We start from the raw sequence: 24473 nt of genomic DNA on the forward strand, positions 1-24473 counted from the left end.
GTATCTTCCTGGCTGCAGGGTGTAAATTATAATGGGTTTAAACCCTCACAGAAGAACATAAAAATGAAAAGCCTTTATATTTTTTTATCGGACAGTTTGACAGTGACAGGAAATGGGTAGCGAATGGGCTATGACATGAAAAAAGGTCCCTGGCTAGAATAAAATCAGTGACTTTATAGTTGTGTTTATGTTCAATTTATTCCAATCATAAAAATGAAATGTGTCAACTATATTATCTCCTGACTATTGACATGGTTTAGCGTTAAATCCTTTCCCACTGACTTGAAAATGTGTCGATTGGTTGTAAATTTACTGCATCATAGTTTAACTGTGGTCATTTGCTTTCTCAGACATTACTAATAAAATGGCTGGAGGTCTTTCGTTTCATATTCACAATCTCAGACAGACTGATCAGTATTGCCTGAGTTAACTGAAAAAGGTTTCATGTTTGCCTCAAGGGGCCTCACAATTTGTACAGGATGAGAAACCGAATACAATGCATTAAATAAGTAACACACGACGCACCGTTATGCTCACGTGAACACCTACGGGCAATTTGATATTCAAATGCACTAATCTGCATGAATGTGGCCTGCTGGAAAATAAACAAAAACAGAGAGTTTGTGGAGGTATATATTTCATTGAGTGAGTTATTGTTTATTTGTAAGGTTAAAAATTACCATTGAAAGTGTATAATGTTAACAGCTAAGCCCTAAGCACATCAAAGCCTTTCTGCTCTGCCTCCTCGGGGGCCGTTTGACCCCGTTTCCCTCCACCTTTCATTCCCCATGTTCCTGAGTCTCAGGAGGTTCTTCAAATGACCAGATGTTTGGCGAGGAAACACATGGCTGGCTGTCACCTTTTGAACCATTTGAGATATTTGAGACAGGCTTTCAGGAGAGCCAAAGCTTTTATTTTATTGGCCATGTGTATATTTATACACAACAATTGTGTAGCATCACAGCATGAACACGCTTTCTCTACGGCTTCTTTTGTTGCATGTTTAGGGATCCCCAGTGTTGCCTGTCTTCTATTGGCCGGAACTAAAGCAGAGTAGTTTTCCCAGTAGGGCTGGCACACTTGAAGCTCTGTGAATAATGAATGGAACATTTTATCCTATACAGGAGCTTCAAATACACAGCATGTGGGCAGGAAATTGTAGCCGTATACATTTTATTTTCTAAACCAATTCATTAGAAGCAGAGGTTTAGGTGCATGCAGAGATAATGGACCGTCGGCTCTAGCAAATAGCCACCAATGCAGGAAATGTGTTAAAAAAACGAGCGTGTGCTGAAAACACAATATTCAAAGTTGGACAAAAGAGATCCGAACACACATCACCAGTCGTGATAATGAAAATGTGATTGGGGAGAATTTTGCTGTTTGGTTAGGCATTGTGAAAATACCCCAGTGTGGTCTCAATTGTCGGCGTGTTTCACTGAATGAGCAGAGATTTTTGTTTTGCAAATTTTAATATTGCATTATGATTGTGCTTCGGTGTCTGTACGCTGTGGAGAGAAGCTTTAGTATTCAGCTCCACAGCCATGCGCTGATGGATGGGGTGCTCTTTACTTTACTGATGTACTGTGATCAATGCTGATGCAAGGGAAGAGAATGTGGCAGAGAGAGGCAGGGAACGAGAGGGAGAGAGAGAGGTGATGTGCTGCCTTTGCAAATTTCCCTCTTTCACCGTCTCCCTCTCTCTGCCAGTCCTTCTGCATTAATCCTCTCCTCTCTCGGTGAGTTTCCCACTGACGAGCCCGCCAGTATCTGCATATGCTGCACTCTCACAAACATCATCGCCTTAACTGATATGACACAGTGTTTCAGCGCGTAGCATATGCTGCACGGGGCAACTTTCAGCAGATTACTAGATTAAAGATTAAGCACAGAACGTTGAGTGCGTGAAAAAAAAAAACAAAAAAAAAAACATGTGCACGCTTGTTTCCGTGCGTCACTTTTTCCAGCGCAGGTCTCTAAAGACGACACAAACATGTTAGTCTAACTGTCCAGCCCCGGCCTCTCATGTTTCCTAAATGTGGTTAAGAGGCTTTTATTTTTAGTCTTTTGCTGTTGTGAGTTAAATAAAACAGCAGTAATGCAGCTTCACTAATCCTCTCACACAACTAATCCTAGCAGAACACCACTGTAAATACTCTGTGGGCTGCATTAAAGCACAAATCACTCAATCCCTCACTGAGCGTTTTATGCTTTTTTTTGTTTCTGATTAATAGAAATTCTATTTTTCATCTATGAACGAGAGATGTCCTGGAAATAACAGGGCTTCCTCTTGGACTTTTTATATTTGGTGTGTGACTTCTCTGTGTGTGTGTTCTTAAGCCGGCGCAGACAGGACTCACTGTGAGAATGAATACAAGACTTGCATGAGATAGACGGAGAGTCATAAATGGATTCATGACAACCTGTGCAGTGACCTCTTCACACAGCAGTCACAAAACTGTAGATGTCATTCACGTGAGGATTGTGTGGGCTGCTTTAAACCGTCCATACGATGCATCATAAAGGAAGACGATTTACGTTCACACTCCTCTCAAAGCAATCACACTCTTCAGACCGTCATTTGATTTTTATAACTCATACATTTTATTTAGATTTGTGCTTTGTTTTGGTTTTTGTTGTAATAAACCTTAATTAATTAATTACCTTAATTAATTAAAAAACTTTTATCTTCTGCATGTTGTACAGTGACCCAGTAGACAAACCAATTACGTCCTGAAAAACTAGCTTGGATCTTGGACGTAAGTTGGGTTGTGTACCAACTGTGTACAGAAAATGTAATTACAAGGACATGTGAAGTGCAAGGTAACCCTATTAATCAGGGAATGCCTTCTTGATCACGAGGGGGGGCCTCGTCAATATTTTAATGAACCAATTACTCTTATAAATATCTAATTACAGATAAACACTTTTAATTAGTACAAAAATCAAAAGACCCTGCCAGGGTTTGGTGTTTTTTGCTTTTAAGATCAATTCCCCAGATCCCACAACATTGACCTGTATGTGTGATTAAGATGTACAACTACTTGTGTATTTGCAGTATACAATATTTATGCAATGTAGCCCATAACTTTCCTCAGATCTCCTGCAAAGTTTGCAGATTAGTACCTTACAGAAAAGTAATACAAACGCTGTTGTTAAGAAAAGTGAAGACTGTGAAATGTGATTCAAATAAATAAGTGCCTTTGTATTTTTTGGTCTCAAAATGAAACTCTGCCTCTGAGTTCTTTAATATCTTCCCTTGTGCCTCTGAAGTGAATTATACAGGCTGCCTCAAGCAAATACAGGATATTTGCTGTGCTGCTACAGCCTTGGCGTGGTTTCCTTAAACAAAAAATAAAATGTTTCCCTCCTCTGATGTCGTGAAGCTGTGAGAGCCAAAGGGATATGCAAAAACAGAAAGTCATTTGAGCAATGTCCTGCCTCTTGTAAAGGCTGTGCAAACCCATACAGGTGTTTTTTTAGTCAGTCGTCTGATTAGACCTCTACTCCGGTTGATGTTGGGTTGAGTCATGCTGGAATTGCAAAGTAGTCTCATCTTAAAGTGCAGCAAAATGCCCACACAGACCTGAGGAGAGATCTAATCAGGCACGGCTACGGGAAAGAAGAGTGGGCAAGGCCCTGCACACCAACGCAGGCTAATTAGACCTCTAATTAGTCTATGAACTATGTAACGTCACCAGACCCTACATACTGATGAGAATGTCCGTACCAACTAAACCGACACATTGACTTGTCATAACAGGAAAAGCAGGCAAGACTCATTTTGTTATCATGCTATTCCAGTGAGCTAGCACAGTGGTTGGCAAACTTTTCATGTTAAGCTGACACAAATATCAGATTTTGTCTCAGGTTCCCGATCTGATGGGCTTTTTGCTTTTAGATGTTTTATCACAGCTCATGCTCCGGGGGTAACAGCCTCGAATAACTACTCCGATACATCTAAGGCGACGTGACGTTAACCTCTCATCAGCCGCCCAGCTGCAACAATAATCTGATGCACAAAATCAGCTAAATCAGTTAAATCAGCATTTATCAGCAGCTGTAATATGTAGCTAAACAGACAAGTCTCCACCACATCAGTTCCTTTAGCTGAGAAGTTGTCAGATGTGTAAATAAATGCTACAACACTTAAAGATTCATGAGGAGACACAAGCTATGTTCTTGTCTTGTCATCAGCCAGTTGATAATTAAAGTGAAGGAGGTTAGCATCGAAGTTAGCAACAACTCTGGCTGCTTCAGCTCAGCAACAATTAAGGTGGACTGACCTTTAAGGTGGACCAGCACTATACTCCTTTAAGTGACAAGCTCCTCTGAGTCTCTTATCTTTTTTTATATTTAATATTTATTTCAACTGTGTAACTGAAAGCATTGTTAAAAAGATAATTATTAATACCCCTACTGCAAACTCTGCTCTGTTTTGATCAGGAAAACACAAACAATGTTTTAAAGTTATTGTTAGAACTGTAAAGGTATTATTTAGTACTCGTATCGGTACTCAGTATTGCCAATTTAAAGGGATAGTTCAGAATTTCGGACATAAGACCTATTTTCCAAGTGAGCCGGTGTGTTCGAGACGTGGAGACGTTTTCAAGAAATTTCATTCAGTTCATCTAGTTGCTGAGTTCCCTTATGCTATGGCTAGCGCAAGTCAATGATTCTTAGCTAGACAGGCATTAAAAACAGTCTTGCCCACTCCACAGTGCACCCGAGGCAAATCAATTGTAACGGCAGACTATCGATGTACATATCTGTGTTGATAGAATGTTTGAAATAAAACCAACCTTGCATTTTTAAGGATTTATGTCTCAGCAGCAGCGTGTCATACTTCCTAGTAGGCTATGGCAGCTGCGTAGTGATATCACCTAGCCACAAGTTACCGGTTCTATAAAAGTTTGTTTACCTGCTGTCATTGCTACAGATGCAGAGTAGCCTGCAGTGCTAGTGATGAGGAGTTTTTTTCCATCCAAACCCAACCGTACCTGTACGAGCCTGAATATACAGAGGAAGAATTACGCGCGAGGGATGCTCAAAGGACAGAACGTGAACGAGCGTCTGTGGAGACTGAGATAGCCCCCGCTGGAGCTGAGAACCGGGACCGAACAAACGGAGACTGGTGGTGCCAGGAGGGAATCCCCCGCAACGCGTCCGAGGGTTTATGGTTCTCCGGACGGAGTGGAGGTTCGGGTTCGCGGTGCGTAATTGTGGGTGCGCGTGGCCATGGGCTGCCCGGTGTTTGCGTGAGGTCCAAGCGCTTTTCAACCAGGTCTGAGGGCATGAGTCCCGACAATTCATCCCGGTTCGATTGCCTATTTACAGGCAGTATTTCGGGCGGCGCATCTTAGAGTTTTGAGTCCGACGGAGCAAAGTAAAGTTCCGCTGCTGCTGAAAAACTAGTTCCTCAAAAAATGGATGATTCATGCAATGCAAGGTTAGTTTTGTTTCAAATATTATTCTATCAACACAGATATGTACATCGACAGTCTAGTGTTTTAATTCATTTGCCTCGGGTGCACTGTGGAGTGGGCAAGACTGTTTTTAATGCCTGGCTAACTAGAACCAGTGACTTGCGCTAGCCATAGCATAAGCGAACTCGACAATAGAAGAACTGAATGAAATTTCTTTAAAACGTCTCCAGACGTCTCGAACACACCGCCTCACTTGGAAAATAGGTCTTATGTCCAAAATTCCGAACTATCCCTTTAAGTATTAGTGCTCGGTCTCGGTGCATTTGTAGAGCCTTCAAAGTATGGTGCATATACGCCTTCTGTCATTGATCTTTCCATTCCCACTACATTATACAGAGAAAATGGGAATTTTTGGGATATATTTACAAATGGTGATTAATCGTGACTAATCCACAGCTACCCTGTGATTAATCTGTTTAAAATGTTTAAACGTTTGACAACCCTAGTTTAGGATCCGTGACTGTTTCACCACATGCAGTTGGCCCATTTTGCCCCATCTGAAGTGTTATAATGGCAGTGATAACGACTGATAACAGCTATTTAATGGGCTGATAACATTCAGAATGGGTGCCCAGTCTCTCAAACTGGCTGGACAGCAGAAAGCCTGGCATTCATTTTTAACTCAAAGAGAATGAAGCAGGTCGGAGGAAGGAAATCTGTGTCACAGAATGAATTAATGAATGAATGAACAAATGAATGTATAAAATAATAAGAAAAAAGCAGTGTGGGTGTAAAGCCACTGTTGGATAGTAAATACAACATAACAATGTTAACATTGGAAATGGAATGTGGATTTCTGTAATTGACCATGACCCCCTAATAAAATTAATACAACATGTTGTCACTGCAGCCAGGCCAACTGGATGAAAACATGTCATGGAATTAAAAAAAAAGAAAAGAAAAGGAAGAAACATTTTAAAATCAAAAGCTGAACCTGCATTATACAGAACACGTCTGCACAACTGTATCGTACAAAATGGCCCCGGTGCTCAGTAGATGCTTCTCCAGCCTCACTGTTGTCAGGGTAATTTTGTAAGTTTTATCCTGCTGCGTACTAATAGCCCAACTATGGTGGTTTTCCAGTTCCCACAGAGCCCTAACAGAGACTAACCATCCCTTCAACACAAACGCCCCTCTTCTCTCAGTCAGAACCAGCCATGCTTTTCTCTCTTCTCTTGTTCCACCTCTTTGCCTTCGTCTCCGCTGCCTCTCTCGTCTCATCTTTCCACCTCTGGCTCTGCTGCCAGCCAGCCTCAGACGCACCGGGGTTTTCCTTTCATTTGCTAGTGAGGGATGGGACGAGGGGCAGATAGAGCAAAGGGAGGAGAGGAGTGGAAGGATGTAATGATCTGTACTGATGAATGCATTTAGAGAGAAAGTGCTGACGCAATGGAAGCGAGGCCCTAAGAAGAGATGGGTTTTTTAATGCACCAATCGGAGAGCCCGTCAGATCACACGTCAACGTTCGGCGGCCAATGAAGCCGTTTGAAATATGGCCATGGCATCTTAATCAAAGATAGTTGATTGAGTAATTACACAACAATATAATTATGGTACTGGGCTGTTTCTTGCCAATGTGAGGTATCAAACATAAAAAAGAACTTATCTCTCGAGGCTCATAAGAAAATGATGGTTGTGTGTCAATAAAGGCTTCCATTACTTTTATTAATGCCATCAAATGTGCTCAGTCTTCATAAGTCTGGGTAAACATCGGGGACAGAAATTGGCAGGGAACTCATAAAAAACGACTCTTTATCGATCCTTAATTCAACATGTACCACCATTTATCTATTACTGCAATTTTAACTAACCAGGAACAAAATCTGTTTAATTTAGGGAATGAGGGAGACTCATTTGTCTCCTGTAAGAAGCACATAAGGGCCGTGGTGTTCTTTTTAAATCACATACTTATTATTAAAGTAGAATAAGTTGGTCTAAAATGAGTTCCAAACATGAGAAAAAGGCTAAATAATATGTGTTTAATGAGTAATGAATGATGATGTCACCGTGGCCTATGGGGTTAAGACTACTTCCATGAACCGCCACGTCCCCAGGTTTGAATTGTTCTGGGGGGGGAAAGGTTGCAGCAGCACTATTTGTACATCAGTTCCATCCTTGAGGGTGTTGTGAGCAGCTGGCTAGCTTCCAGAAGTATTTTGCCATATTTTCATCTTTTAGGAGTAAATGCTTGGTCACACCAGAAAGTAGCATGTTGAAGGCCTTCCATCATCCTCAGAAAACATGTTATTCTAAAACGTGGTGACAGTTTGTAGCGTGTGCAGAGGCTACCATTGGTTATGGGTAGTTTTGTTCAAGGCAAAAATGGATACAAACCACTTCAACCATTTAAAGTCCTGCTACACACTTATTTGATTACTTACTATGAAAAGATCTTAAAAAACACCATTCTTTATTTTATAGATGGGAAACTTGATCCTTTGTCGTTTGCTTACCAGACAAATAAAGGTGTAGAACTTTTTCAACTGGACACTGTGTAAAAGCATCTTGAAAACCCCACATCTTAAACAAAACCTTTATTTGCTGACTTTTTTTTTAGTTTTAAACAAGATGCAACCTCACATTTTAATTGAGAGACTTGCTTCTCATTTTCATCTCACAGACCAGCTTCTCATGCTGATTTTAAAGTTCCTCGCTGAGAGGGTCCAGCAGGTTTTTGTGAATGGACAAATATCCTGCACATCTGTGTCAAACACATACTCCTCTGGGCTGTGTGTTGTCACAACTTCTATTTGTCTTCTACTCTGACAGCTGCAGGACTTCTCCAGAGCACAGCTTTCTTTTTAAGTTTTCTGATGACACTGTCCTCCTATCTTTGCTTCAAGGTTCAGAGGCTGATCAAGGTTCTGCATTACCTGAGTTAGTTAACTGTGTGATGAACGTAAACGTGAAACTGAACATAAACAAAGGAAATTATTATTGACTTCAGACAAACAAAGCTAGTATCGTACATGGTGAAGAAGTCCAGACTGTGGAGACTTACAAATATCTCAGAACAGTGTTTGCTTGTCATCTTAAGTTTGATACGAAGATTTAATCTATTGTCAAACGCAGACAACAGAGAATCCACTTGATGAGGAAAGTGAACTCTTTCATTGTTAATCAGAGGATTTATTTAATGCTCATTTATTGAGTCTTTTAACATTTTCTTTTATCTGTTGGTTTAATGGATTATCCATTAAGGACAAGAACATTTAATAGTATTGTTAAGGTGTGTTCCAAGATCGTTGGAGTCAAGCAAAGAGACTTGTGCTCCCTCTGGGAAATTCAGGTTAAAAAGACCTGATCACATTTTGTCTCATCAGTTCTCTGTCCTCATGTCCCTCTGAGGAAAACCAACAGATATTCCCAGGGGTGTCAGCAGCATTTGATATGTGGAGGGGTCCTGTTTAGGCGGGGGGTTTCTGGGGGGAACATTTTGACATTAAGTCGATGTAATTTCACACACTCTGGTGCATTCTAACATGTGTTTAGACGATGTCTCTTCCGTATCTAATGTCTCTTGTTCCTAGAAATGAAAATGAGAATAAAATAGGTCTACCATTGTTATACTGACATTGTTATAATGCCTTTGCAATAGTAGTTATACAACTAACTACAGAATCAAAACAAGCTTTTGGCATATACAGTCTTGATAGCCTAAATATTGAAATATTAATATTATCTGAGAGTGCATTGTTAATTTACACAAGGCTTTTTTTTTCAGCTACTTAAAATATTCACGCCACCCATATCTTTCTCATCTCCACCACTTTTTCGTCTTCTCTGTGTAACTTCACACAATGCTTAAGTTGTTGGTTGTTTGTGTGACTGAGGACGGGGTAAGCTGAAAATGTATTGCCCTTCTTGGGACCAATAAGGTTGTCTAAATCTGAATTTGAAAACAGATGTAATGCACTTTAAGCTGACGGAACCAATCATAAGAGGGCGAGTGCCTCCCTTGGTTTCCGCCTCCAACGGTCGCAACTCTGTCGACCCGTGCGAGCAGAAATAAACCCCACAAACAGAGATCATGTCTGGAGAGCAGAATGCCCTCTAGCGATGGCCAAGCTGCCTCTCCCTATGTTTGGTTTCTTGCTCACAGCTGACTGCTCAGATCGCGGTGGAATGAATTCATGCGAGCACTTATATTGTGTGAGTGGGAGTTAAATTTGCGCGTGTGAAATAATAAAATTTGCACATGAGCATGTTTTATTGCAACTTTTGACTTAAATCGGACGCCATCGATTAGACCGACACACACAGGATGAGAGTGTGTCGCATTGAACTGGTGGTGTGTGTGGTGTAACACGTGGGACTGTTCAAACCCTTCACACAGAGCAAACTGCAGGCTATTTATCTCCATCTGTGACACGTCTGCAACAGCGTGACATAAACAACGGCCGTAACTCACCTAAGCACAACACATGCATTATGCACTCAGGCACGTGAAGGCATCGCAACCCGTTCAAGTGAAATACACGTAGCTTGACGTTTACAAGTGTCCATCCTCGTTCCTCTGACAGGCAGAGAATTCAGACGGAATGAAATCATCATCAACATGGCTGCCGTGCTATAGGTCTCTCCTCGCGTCTGTTCGCTGACTGACAAAGAAGAAACTGCAGGGGGGGGTTGGACTGAACTCAATCATTGTGTTTTTGTGTCTATACTGGTTTGCCAGAATGACACAGAAAAGGAGAGAACAGAGACTGAGAGGCACACAAAGGAAGAGAGAGACACCAACTTCAGTCAGAGAAATACAAAGAGTCTGGCAGAAATCGGAGCTCCCCCACGACTGTGCACATTGAGAGAGAGAGACAGAGAGAGAGAGAGAGAGAGAGAGAGAGAGATAAAGAGAGAGAGAGAGATAGAGAGAGAGAGAGGGGGAGAAGGGAGACAGAAATACAGATGAAGGAGACCTGGAAATCCCCCAAGGGCCTGTGAAAAGTCACCTCCAGTCAGCAGTTAACAATTAACACGGCCTAAAACACGAGGGCCTCATGCACCCATCCGCACACACACACACACACACACACATGCCAACACAGGTTAATGGCTGAGTGGTAATGCTGTGTAAATACATCTGAGCATATTAACAATTTATACCCAATTCACTGCCCTAATTTCTCGCCTGAAGCACAAATTAGTACAAATCGTCTGCTGTTGGGTGGCAGCGATGGCGGCGACGGGGGTCACTGGTATGTCAAGACACGCCATGTGTCACCAGGCCCGTCCTGTCGCATGAGCTAATATGTTGTACATAGTAGCAGGAGGACGGTGGTGCTGGCGGTGGTGGTGGTCCGGGGGAGATAAGCCCCTCATCAGTGCTGCATAAGACCTGCATGGAGATCAGTGACGGAGAACAGGAGGTGTGGTTTTGGGGAGCAGGGAGACAATGTGGTGCAAGCTGGTCCCATATGAGTGAGGATGATTAGCACAGGGGTGGGTGGTGGTGGACGGAGCGTGTTACAGATGGAGTGGTTCAGCATGCAACGTGTCACATCTTTGATGACACAATTGTCACTGACCCTAAGGTGAAAGAGAGACAGAGACAAGAGCAGCAAATGCAATTAGAATCTTTTTTTCCTGTGCAAGCCGACGAGCTTGTCTCAACGGGGTGGGATGACGAGGCATATTCTCGGCATGACCCCCCCTCAGCTGGCGAGTTTGATGGCGCGTATAGTCCCGTTCACATACGACGCTACTCGCCCGTCACTCGCTTTCTCGCTGAATTCTACTCGCTGGCAAAAAAAATTCACTGCCGCCGGCGGAGAGTTCCTTGGACGTCCGCGGTATTTTGTTTTTCCTTTCAGGTCTAAATTCAGACGAGCCAGATCCCGCTGTTTCTTCCGCTCTCTTTCACTCTCTATTTTTGTCACATCGTGAGCAGGAGCTGCTGCTGTGAGCAAACAGTTTTCAATCTTGGTCAGTCACTCATTCAGGGTCGCTGGGCTGAGGGACGGTGCGTGATAGGACGGTGTGTGTGTGTGTGTGTGAATGTGCTCTGAAGAGCAGCTTCGGCCTGCAGTTTGCACTCTACCTACTGTCGTGCGAAGCAGAGGCAGTTTTTAGGGCTGATGTTTTAGTTTCAATTGACTTCCTCAATTCTTACGGTGCACAAATGTTCCACATCAGATTATTCAGCCACCTCAGCTTTCACTCCCCGATCCAATTATAGCAAAACTTCTTCGTTTTTTTTTTTTTTGCAATTAATAAATAAATCTTTTTTTATATATTTACTTCGAAACCATAGTTTGCTTCCATTTTCTTCCTTTTTGAACCAATGAGGTCCCATATATCCCAAGGTCAATATTGTATAAATATATAAATGTCAATGTGAAAATGGACGCTTAAAGTCGATACCCGAATCTGCAGCTCCTCTGGGCTTGAGTGAGTTTCAGGTGCATCTGCTTCGGTTCACTCTCACGGCTCTCATTGTTTTCTGGCAGCAGCATGTAGCTGTTGTCAATTGAAAAAACATCTAAAATTCATTTTTATTTCATGGGGCAAAACATTGAAAATAAGAAACGTGGTGCAACTTTACTGTATTGCCGAGGGGGACAACATGTGTTCAGTTTATCTTGCTGTTGTCTGACATGCCAGCCATGGTAATTAATGCCATTGTGTGTTTTTTGGAAAGAGAGAATATTAGGTCAACTCTGCATGTCTGAGACAAAAAAGAGAAACTTAACTGATAAATTGCTTTGGACATTTGTAACAGTTCTCCGGCCTGCACAAGACCCAAGTTAGTCCGCCCCCTTATTTGTAGTTTGATTTTGTTTTGCATAAACAATATAGTAGCAAATCAAATTAGAGCAGTTCAAAAAAAAATGTTCCAATAAGATCCTTTCGTAAAGCCAAGAAAACAGTTGAAACATCTTGTTGTTTTTTGTAGCCATATTGGACGAGTGCCATACTTTCTCTTCCTTCTTGTTGGTCTCAAGGGTCAGAATAACAGAGAGGGACATTAGTGTGTGAGGGGAGTCAAACTCCTCCGGGAGGATGCCATCATTGATCAGTCTAGTCAACACACACACACACACACACACACACACAGAACACAGGAAGTGCAATGCTAATGTTAGTTCAAATTCAAAAGGAATTCATGGAGGAAAGACGAATCGAACCTTCTTCCATCTTGAGCACCTTTTATCTAAAGAGAGAGAGAGATATTTGTTTCCTGTATTTGTTTTGTATCTTGAACCTTGGAGTAACAATTAGGTAGACATAGTGTGGCGGTAGATGAGAAGAGAGGTCGGTTGGAGTTGTTGTTGGAGTTGTAGACAAGCAGAAAGCTTTCACAGAGAATAGGAAACAGGGACGAGGAACGAGAAGACAATCATGGTCGAGTGTGCGTGCCTCCCTTTCTCTCGATGCTAATTTTCTTGGCAGGCTCTTAAACAGAATTTTAATTTGCTCCGTATTTACGATTCATAACGAACGGTGCCATCTCGGAGGCCAATGTAATCTAATTATTAACAAAAATGCATGGACGTACATGCACTGATGGGCACACACACACACACACACACACACACACACACACACACACAGTGAGAAACGTACATTGTAATCTAATTCATTTGGCAAGCAGTCAGAAGTGAATTTCCATTTCAAAATATGCTCTTTGTGGAAAGAACACGGTGGGCCTTGGGAAATACTTAAATATGTATCCATACTAAATATGTGATTAATATAATGCATCTAAACAGTGTGTACCATGGCTACATTTAGTGATTTGAAGCATACTTTTCACTGTGTCGGTTATTTAGGGGCTGGGCCACAAAGAACAAATAACAACTTAAATGGGTGATTAACTTAGTGAAGTAGACACAAATGCATAAACATAAGCCCGTGTTTTTGAAATCCAAGCTTAGAAACCAGGAGGCACGTGTGTCTCATATGTCCACTCAGCCATCATGCCAGTTCTTCATCAGACCTGATCAGGGACTGTCAGCTCCTCTGACAAAGTTTTTTTTTAAACGAGCCAACTAGAAATGTAAAGTCTTTATACGATTAGTATGGAATTAATTTGCAAACCGATGACACGTCACCTCCACTGTAACTGCTGCTTTTGTGTCTGTAGAAGTAATTTAAGGAACTGCCTGTTTTATATTCTTAATAAAGGAATGTATCGATTTCATTTCCATGAAAGCTGCTAACACAGAACACATAATGATATAAAGTTAACCTTCCCACTGTGTGTGCCCTGTATTACACATTCACAGCATCCGCCTCTGGCTCCACCTGGCTAACTGCCCATAGACGGGAATCACACACCACCATTAAGATAGCGATATCTTATAGATATATTCTGGATCAAATGGATCAATGGATTGAGATACTTGAAAGAGTGATTTATAAATGTTATTAGTTTTACAGCTATTTCTTCTGAAACAGATTTGTGTGGCAAAAAAAAACCATTGGCTGACAAGTGTGCCTGTGGGGCCTGACATACAGAAGATATTTGGCGTCAGCTTCCTTATTGTCCCATCCAAATGGTGGGAGGAAACATAACACGGAGAGGAAGAGACTGCTGGCAGAGCTGCGATCCAAAGATGAGGCTTAGTAACTGGTCAGAGCAGGAAACGAGGGGACGAGAAACATTCATGGGCACAGCCTCACCAAATAGGTAGCACTGTAGGCTCTGTGACATCGTTATGGATATGAAGAGTAGAGCTCTATCGGTGAGGCTTCTCATTTGGAAGAGGAGGGTTATATGCTGTAAAGGCGGATGGCGCAACTTGTGTGTGTGTGTGTGTGTGTGTGTGTGTGGGGGGGGGGGGGGACGGAGAGGGAGAGAGAGGCCCCCAGTGGTGGGAATAACATTTGAAAGAAGTACCCCGCTGGGAACAAGAGAGCTTTCTCAGAGCCCTCGTGTGTGTCAATGAAACCACACACACACACACACACACACACAACCACACACACAAACACACACACACACACACACACACACAACCACACATACAAACACACACACACACACACACACACACACACATACACACACACACACATACACACACACACACACACACACACACACACACACACACAACCACACACACAAACACACACACACACACACACACACACACACACACAACCACACACACAAACACACACACACACACACACACACACACACACACACACACACACACACACACACAACCACACACACAAACACACACACACACACACACACACACACACACACACACACACAAAAACACACACACACAACCACACACACAAACACACACACACACACACACACACACAACCACACACACAAACACACACACACACACACACACACACACACACACACACACACACACGCACACACACACAGAGCTCCTGGTTGTTCAGCGTTCAGCAATCTGTCCATCTGTTGGTCTGTCCGTACCACGTCATCCCTAGTAAATGGGGTTAACAGCCACTGCTGTGTTAAGAGAGGCAGGGATAAAAAGTAGAGAGGAATATGGAGGGGGCCGAGAGGGGGGGGGGGACGTCCACAGTGCGAGAGAGAGACACGGGATGAGAGTAGAGGAACACATAGAAAGTGTAAAAATTCTCTGATTCAGGGCCTGTGATTGAGGATAATGGTTTGCTACCCCGCTGGGTTTGCTGTGCAGCGCTAAGAGCAAGAGAGAGCGGAGGGAAAAATGTGTCGCTGGAGTGGCTAAGAGAGATTGAGAAAAGGAGGGGTCATTTATGAAATAGCGGTGGGACGAGGTGAGAAGATGAGGAAGCCGAGAAATGGATAGATGAAGTGTCAAAGGGATGGCGAAGGAAAAGAGGAGCCATTTAGGAAATACACGGAGGGTTGCAGTCTTACCTGTTGTACCAAACTGAACTGAATGTTGAAGTGTAGTTTAGCATCATTCTTCTTAGTATCTCTCTCACACACACACACACACACACACACACACACACACACACACACACACACACACACACACACACACACACACACACACACACATTTATTTAAGCACTGAAAACAACATGTCATGTGGTGAGTAATGCCTAATTGAGCTGAGTATTTATCAGAGTTTATTGGAGTATGTGACCCCCCTGCCTGACTCATTATCTAGCAGATTGGTAATTATTAACATCTTAGCACCACAAGGCCTCAAACTGGCTGCATTACAAAGCTGGAGAGGACTAAACACACATATATAAGTATTTTTTATATGAGAATATAAAGATCATATGATCATAGATTTGGCGGCCTGCAGGTCCACCAAGCTAATATTAAAATGCAGCTCTGTCAGAAGCTGAGGGTGTCACATCCTGACCATTGGCATGATGCTGGTAAAGACATGTCCTTCCTGTTCTTACACTTTCTCTGTGAGAATGATGGAGGAGGTGAGCGACAACAAACCAGTCAAAAGAAAACATCAGAGTTTGGCCTGCTTATGTTGTTTTACTCCTGCTGTCCCACCTCTACTTCCTCTTGTGGGAACATGTCAAAACAAGAAAGAAAATGACAGTCTGAAATGAAACACCTTCTCCATTATTTTTTTGCACAGAATTCTGGAACAAATACTTAAAATGCTCCTTAAAAAGAAATCAAACACATTCAGCATAAATCTCCCAGAAACAGTCCTGTGTGATTAATGTTGAGGAAGACTTAAGAGCGCAGCAAGGATAGTTTTCATCCGATCAAATGTGAAATCAGTACTGTTAATACGGCCTTTTTGACACATCGAGTACTGCATCCATTTAAAAAGCAGTTTTTCGTATTTTCAAGGTTGATTTGGAGGATTAAAAACTCAATCAGACCTCAGACAGGATGATTGCAGTACCACAGTGTGCATTTTGTAAAAGACATGAATAGCAGCAATCAAATGATCATATTAATCTAACAGTTTGGGCTGGTGGGGCTTCGGCACACAGCGTCTCATCACTACAGTGGATACTGCCACCTGGCTGCAGTGACGGTTTAAAAGTTGTCAAACTTAATTCAGTAATAACTTGAACAGGCTGACAATTAAGAGTTTGAGTTAAATAAAACAGGACAGTCTGCACAGTCCGTACCAAGCGGCGCCAAAATAATTACTCAACCGTCCTGTCATTCATTTCACCGTGTGGTCCATATTGAAGAAATGCACTGTCGTCTATTAACATTAATTTGTGTAATCAAGCGTCAGTGAACTTTTACATCCCTCCAGTAAAATCCTCAACCCCCCATATTCTCATTACTCCTCTATGCTCAGCTTAGTGCACCGCCGCTCTTACTAATGCTGAGTCAATTACTGCTGCAGGTGCTCAGCCCCAAAAATGGGCTGAGACCTGCGTGTGCTGGTGGGGGCTGGGCTAAGGTGTTCACTATGTGGGTTGATCTTCCTGAGCCGACAAGGTTGTCGAGCCTTATAAGGGGGAAAAAAAACAAAAGCACGCCAGTAAAGGTGGTGCAGAGAGAGAGAGAGAGAGAGAGAGAGAGAGAGGCATAATGAGAGGTATTAGTATCAAACAAATCTTAAACTCTAAAGCCCACTAGAGATCTCTAGAGGCTGCGATGGGCATTAAAGTGTTGGATGGTATAAATGGCCCACTGTTGATTTGGATAATCTTTCAGCCTTGCGACGAAAGGAGATAAAAATGTCAAAGTGATCTCAAGAAATCTCCAAATACAAAAAAAGCTCTCCCTCTGGGGAAGCATAAATAAGCCTACTATACTGGGCAAAAGTGAAACAGCGAGCAGGTTAGATCATCACATATCCTTCCTGCGAGTGGAAAGTTGAAGAGTGGAACGAAGGCAGCCACAGTATCAACAGACTGGATGTAATCCATCCTCTGGGGGGAGAGGAAGAAATCAAGACATTTCATGGCGAACTGTTCATTAATTTGTCATTAGTACAAACTTGACAATTTGGCCCGAAGTCGGCGTTTGAGCAAAGGTCATGTGGAGCCGTAATGGACAGAGATCCTGTGGGGATCATCAAAGTGTGGCCTGACGTCTGGGAATAGAGGAAAGGGCAAAGGTTCACTGAGGTGTGGAAATGCAGGGCTATGAAGAGTTCACCATGTGGACTAAGGCGTTAGAGTCACATGCAGACGTTTCTTGTATACAAATGAAACTGCCTGATGGTGATGATGGAGCAAAGGTGAGGGAATGACCTAATTCACCACGGGGATCATCCTCTGGGGGAGAAATGTTAGCACCAAATTTTAAGGCAAATCTGCATCACGAGGTAACTTCCTGTGTGTCGGACGGAAGGACAGACAGACGGACAGATCAATCAAGCCAACATCACCATCAACCGCACAGCGGATCAAAAAGGGAAATCAGAGGACATAAAAGAACGAGGAGAGACAGACACACAGTGGGCGAGATATTAGACTGAGCGTTTCACCGAGATATTAATTGGACTGGGCTTTGCGGGATCGCTGCTTTGTCTTTTTTCTCATTAACTGAGCAAATTAAGAACTTTTCAAATGTCTGTTAGCCTGTTTAACATATCCGCGCTCTGCCTTTCAGTTCGGTTCACCTCACTTTTAAATACTCTTTCAACGGAGTGGAGTCATTGTTTGCTGCTTTAGTTGTCATTGCCACGCAATGTGTGCCCTTTGTTGTATTGTGGGCGCGCTCTTTTGTCATGGAAATAGCAGTGACTTCCAACGACTGTGTGAGAAGTCAGAGTGTACACACAAAAACACACATTCACACACACACACCGGACCGGTGACCATACGACTGTACGAGGATGCAAACACACACACACACACACACACACAGATACACAGTAAACACTCAAAAGACACCAACCGTACACATTTTAGGTACATATAACATATAACACACACACACACACACACACACACACACACACACACACACACACACACACACACACACACACACACACACACCGGACCGGTGACCATACGACTGTACGAGCATGCAAACACACACACACACACACACACACACACACACACACACACACATACATACACACACACACACACACACACACACACACACACACACACACACACACACACACACACACACACACACACAGATACACAGTAAACACTCAAAAGACACCAACCGTACACATTTTAGGTACATATAACATATAACACACACACACACACACACAGTACTCTTGACATACTGCAGCGCTCATTGTTTGTCCTTGACATTTTCATGTATTTGATGAAAGGCTGCGTATGAAAGGGCCATGTGTTGACATCGCAAATCTTCAAATGTAGTGAGTTTTCTTTGTTCCCTCTCTCTTAGCCGACTCGAGGGACTTCTGTGCTCGGGGTGGACTTGTTGTTAATTAACCACACTGCTGTCTGACTGAAGAGCGTGCACGTAAATGCACACACAAAGCGGTAGCTATAGGTATATATAAGTGAAGGGGCCCTTTAAGTTCTTCTTCCTACATCAGTATTAAAACTCATTCCGTCCCTGGATTGTTACGTAGAATCAAATCAGTATATTCTAACACAAACATCGGCCCTTTTTTTCCCTCTTTGTAACTACCGAGTTACAGTTTGATTCTGTGTCTTGCAGAAGGGCCACAAGAGACCCAACATGCATTTTCTATGCAGATCCTCTTAGTGAAGGAGCAGCTGTGGCTCGGCAGCCACGCGGGGAGAAACTGCCACTTGCAGATTTGTTATATTTGTGAGTTGTGCTACATGCGAGTTTCTGTAAGTGTGGATTCTTACGTGGGTGCACGTTTTTTTATTGTGCATATCAGTGCATAAATAAAGAATCTCGATTTGATCATTCCAATTATGAAATGCTCTTTTGTTGCTCGTGGCTGTCTGATAATAGTCTCACAATCGGGCTAAATTGCCTTTTCATTCTGTTCCATTATTCAGTCTGACATCATTTTCATGTTGCCAGTTTTTCGTTTGGCAAAGGGGTCATTTTGTCCGAGCCTTTGGCAGTGACTGACACATCTGTCCTGTCGAGGTTCATTTCATCATTATTGCCATGATCTGATCCACTTGTCCTCATTTTTTTGTTGTTGCAGTTTTTCTGTTTCTGGATTATAGACTGGTAGAAAACATCCTCACTCGTAATCACACCAAGAAAGATCTGATTGTTTTGGTGATTTTTTCAACAGCACAGACAGCCGACAGTGAGCACAACATCACACCTGCTGCATGGCCAGCGATCCAACAGCCATCTTTCCCTTTTGTCTCTTCCCTGTTAATGTCCGATATCAGACCAGCGTGTTTCTCTCTCTCCATTCCACAGTGCATGTGAAGGCAGGGACATGCGAGGTGATCGCCGCCCATCGCTGCTGCAACAAGAACAAGATTGAGGAGAGATCTCAGACTGTCAAATGTTCCTGCTTCCCTGGACAGGTGGCCGGCACCACCCGGGCCATGCCCTCCTGTGTTGATGGTACGTATTTGTATATTGTGTGCAACATTTCGTACGTGCTTGCGGAACTAAACCACGGATCCAAATCATCTTCATATTCCAGATGTTTTGGTCTAACGGATTTAACTGATGACATGTGGATGTGTGACACGTATGTGTTTGTTTGGGAACTGAGGGTTTATCTTCCAACACAAGTCTTGTTGCTGCTTGAATACTTTTAAAGCCCTGTCAAAGAACAGAGCGTTTTTTCTGCTAAATCTAATATTATAACATGGGCTATAAATGGTCCGTTCCCCCACACAAGTGTCTCAGTCTGAGGTATAATTTATAAAGTCTGGCTGGTCTTGAAGCAGTAATCCTCACAGATGTGGCCCTCAAAAACATAGCTAGGGTGTAATTTGACCCAGAACTTCTGTATGAAATATGTCATTAGATCATATACATTATACTGCAATCTGTCTATTTCAAACGTTTCCTCTGGTGTGTGCTACTCAGGGAAGAAATAGATGCTCTCTTAGCAGTGTTTTTGTGTTCTCGGAAGTGTCTTGCATTCTTCCAAGTGGCCATCAGGGGGAGACTCCAGTGGTTGTAAAAAGATGTCTAATTGTATAGAAGTCTATGACAAAATGACCCTACTCACTTGATTTATTACAAAGTAATGATATTGAGTCTTCTTCAACACAGCTTGATGATCATTGTGTAAATTATGATCCCATTCAGAGTAAAATAGATGATAAATAATGCTTAAGGGCGGGGCTATCCTAAACATCTAACGTCTTATTCAGCATTTGGTTGCACTTAGCTCCACCCTAATGTGTCACTATGGCGGCAGAACCCCCCAAAAGATGATGGATGGCATATGGTTACATTGCACACACAAGCAATTCAAATAATGAAATGCTTACTCCAGCCATTACTTAGAAGAATAAACAGAAATCGGAACTATTTTGAACAGTAAAAGTAATCTGCGCTTCACAAGCGAGCAAATAACCCCGATGACACACAACGTAAATGTAACAAATTATAAGAAAATGGCTTCTTAACGGAGTGGCGGAAAAGGGAAAATGCTCCACGAGGAGGAATTCAGGTGTTCCTGCTATTATACCGAGCACTTCAATCAATGTTATGTGAACATAAAAAGGCTCCCAACATGAATCCTTACAGCAAATATTAGAATCTGCAGAAAATGTTATCTTTCTGGCACTGCGTTGTTGACAATGAATGAAAGGTTGATGCTGCAGATTCAAACGTTTATCTGAGCTTTAACACATTAATGAGCGTTCCCCCCCCCCTTTGCAGTAATGCTGAAAATTGTTCAAGGCAGGAAAATGTACCCAGAGAAAATCCCCCTGGTTACTGTTGCCGTGTCCACAAAATGAGTATCCTGCACACCCCTGCAGCTATCATAGTGGCACTTGATGAAATCACAGACTGCAGTCGCTCCGGCTCTGTTGTTTCTTGCCTTTGGATTTCATGTTAAAACCCTATATCTTTAAATAGATGTATTAAGTGAATAAATGAGGGCGTACTGCTCTGAGTGTTTATTGTGCTGCTGTCTGTCTTGGCCAGGACACTTTTGTAAAGCAGGTTTTTAATCTCAATGAGGCTTTTCCCGGCTAATACACTGAACAACAATATAAAAGCAACACTTTTGTTTTTTATTCATGAGCTGAAATCAAAGATCTAAGGCTTTTTCTACATGCACAAAAGGGCCTTTTCTCTCTCAAATTGTGTTCACAAATTTGTTTAAATCTGTGTATGTGAGCACTCCTCCTTTGCAGAGATAATCCATCCACCTGACAGGTGTGGCATATCAAGATGCTGATTAGACGGCGTGGTTATTGCACAGGTGTGCCTCAGGCTGGTCACAATAAAAGGCCACTCAGAAATGTGCAGTTTTATCACACAGCACAACGCCACAGATGCCACAAGTCGGACCAGTGGTGGAAGAATAATTCAAATTCTAGAAGGAGTGACACCGCACTGTATATTATAAGTTAATTACATTTCACTCCAAAACTAAGTATCAAAGTATGTGTTAGTGGTATGTCATATTACTGAACTATTATTATTAATGCATTGTGTAAAGAGTACAAGTAAGTGATACAGCTGGTTAAGGAGGAGCTGATATACGTACATTTTATATACGTTGACGTAGTTAAATCTATAACACGGTATTGTATTTTATATACTTATCACATGTTTTTTTGTAAAATCTTGAACTAACTAGTAACAGAACTATAGCATAAAATGGAAATTACAATTGACATGAAATTGTACTCGCAGTCCGTTCAGCAGTTGAATTAATGTACAATGCTTGCAGTCCACAACTGATTATTATTAATAGTACAAGAAACCATTTCTAACTAAACAGCACTTTAATTCGTTGTAAGTGCTCGTGGCTCTCTCCACTTGGAAAGGCTTTATTAACCATAAAACTCTTAAACTGCTTGCGGGTATGACATCAATATTGAGCTGACACAAATTCTGACAGACCACATAATGATGACTGGCTGAAACTTGGCCTGAGCTTTGTATACTGGGACTCGGCTCAAAGCGGCTACCATGCGCAAAAATCTGATTACTAAGAAATCTTCTAATCCCTGGGGAATCACGTCACTGGACACAGGCTGTTTTCTGACAAAGTATGTTTAAGTTAGAGTGACAATAACGTAAATACTTACATGCTAAACATGATATTATCTGGTATGTGACTAAACCTTTAATGTATCGGATGAAATAAGGGCATTCATAAGAACGTTCTTCATTTGCACATTCAGTCAGTTGGCTTCTGCTGTGCTGAGTGTTTTTTTGTTACTTCTTACTTTGTGATGATATTTAATTGATGTGTTTTCTCTTTCTAAGCCTTTTTCCATTTTGAATTTTCTAAAGGAACCTTGTCAATTCGTTGACTTGAGTTGTAAACAAATCAAGTCGAAACCCTAAACGATTCAGCTCTCTCAGACTTATCTTGCCTCCAGTTTTGTCATTTTTTTCTTACATAAATTGGAAATGTAAATAACCCCATATGTGCTGTTTGTATTCATGTGATACTAGTGTCCGTGCATAAAGTAATAATCTGCACTTTAAAAAATGCTCTCCAAAGGGGAGAAACCCCATTTCTCTTTATTGCTGAAAGGGGGTCAAAATGATATTCTATTTTATATTTCCCTGTAGGTTAATAGGATTGGGACATAATGGAATACATCTCAAGAATGATCTTGATAGTGATATTAAATATTAATAAATAATATACACTATATTAAAAATGATAAAGTAAGGGTTCATACACATTAAACTCATGTTTTGCAGTCATAGGACTGCATTCGCGGAATAACTAAAGCTGTTTCAATTCAAAGAAAAAAAAGCATAATATCGCAAACATGTTTTCCACTTAGCTGAGGTGTAACTCAGTGTGTTGATAAAAGCAACACATGACAAAGTGCAAAGGAAACTGATTTCACAAGTAAATCATGACATCATAATTGAAAGCTGCCGCTCCACTAATGAGATGAAAGCTCTATATTTCCCTCATAATTTCTTCATGGCTTCCATTTGTTAGTGCCATTGCTAACAACTAGAACTTCAACAAAGAGACGACTAATCTATTAGTTGAGCAAAGGGGGAAAAAAGTATTTTAAAAAATGTTTGTGAAATGGGCCCACAAAATGCTCTTCAGTCTCTCAAATATTGACATTTCTTTATTTCCTCTGTTTTATAGTAAAAAAACTCGCAAATTTGCCACTTTAAAACTAGTAAATTTGCCACTTTTAAACTAGTAAATTTGCCACTTTTAAAGTAGCAAATCTGCCACTCCGTTTTTTTTCCTAAAGTGGCCCTAATACGCTGTCTTAATTTTCTAACATTTCATCAATGCATTTAGACATTAATCTGCAGAGTCCTCAATAATTTAGCCCTAATACCACCTGTTTATGATGATAAGCCCAGCTCATATTTATTTTATTTAACCTTTATTTAACCAGGTAAAAGCCCAGTGAGATCGAGGATCTCTTTCACAAGGGTGACCTAGCCAAGAAGGCAACAGCAAGTTAGTCAGAACCAGTATACAAAGACATACAAACAGCAAGACACGAGATTAAATACACATACATTATCCAAATGATTTAAATTCAAGGTCCTTCAAGAACATATCAAAGTAATTTTTTGGGATCAAGTATGGCAGTTTTAAATCCTTCTGGAAGGAGTTCCAGGCAAAGGGTGCAGCATATTTAAAACCCCGGGCCATTGTGGCTTTGGCTTCTGTGGAGATTGTTACACAGGTAAGAAGGAGCCAGACCAAGGGTAGTCTTATAAATAAAGCTCCACCAATGTGTACGCCTGCGCACATATAAAGAAGGCCACTCAGATCTAGTGTACAGAGTACAGTGGTGTGTTCGATGTTTACATCCAGTGACAAATCTTAAGGCACAGTGATACACAGTGTCCAGCAACTGCAGACATTGGGCAGAAGCCCCCATGTAACACATCTCCATAAACAAGTAAAGGCAAGAAAGTTGATGACACAAGATAGTTCTTTGCTCTTAAAAAAAGCAGGACTTATTTCTGAAATAGAAGCCTAACTTCACCTTTAGCTGGGAGACTAGATTTTCAATGTGTGATTT

The 24473-nt window shown here is 41.8% G+C and overlaps 1 protein-coding gene across 1 annotated transcript in view; it reads left to right on the forward strand.

Moving 5' to 3' along the window:
- LOC311016830 (chemokine-like protein TAFA-2) overlaps window positions 1-24473 on the forward strand; it is a 75262-nt gene that overhangs the window by 45672 nt on the left and 5117 nt on the right. Inside the window, exon 3 of the mRNA XM_084014791.1 lies at window positions 19723-19872. Within this exon, the coding sequence (XP_083870917.1) occupies window positions 19723-19872 (150 nt within the window). The remainder of the gene's footprint in view (window positions 1-19722; window positions 19873-24473) is intronic.

The sequence above is a fragment of the Eutrigla gurnardus genome, assembly GCF_963514095.1.
Source record: "Eutrigla gurnardus genome assembly, chromosome: 8".
In the NCBI taxonomy this organism is placed as follows: domain Eukaryota; kingdom Metazoa; phylum Chordata; class Actinopteri; order Perciformes; family Triglidae; genus Eutrigla; species Eutrigla gurnardus.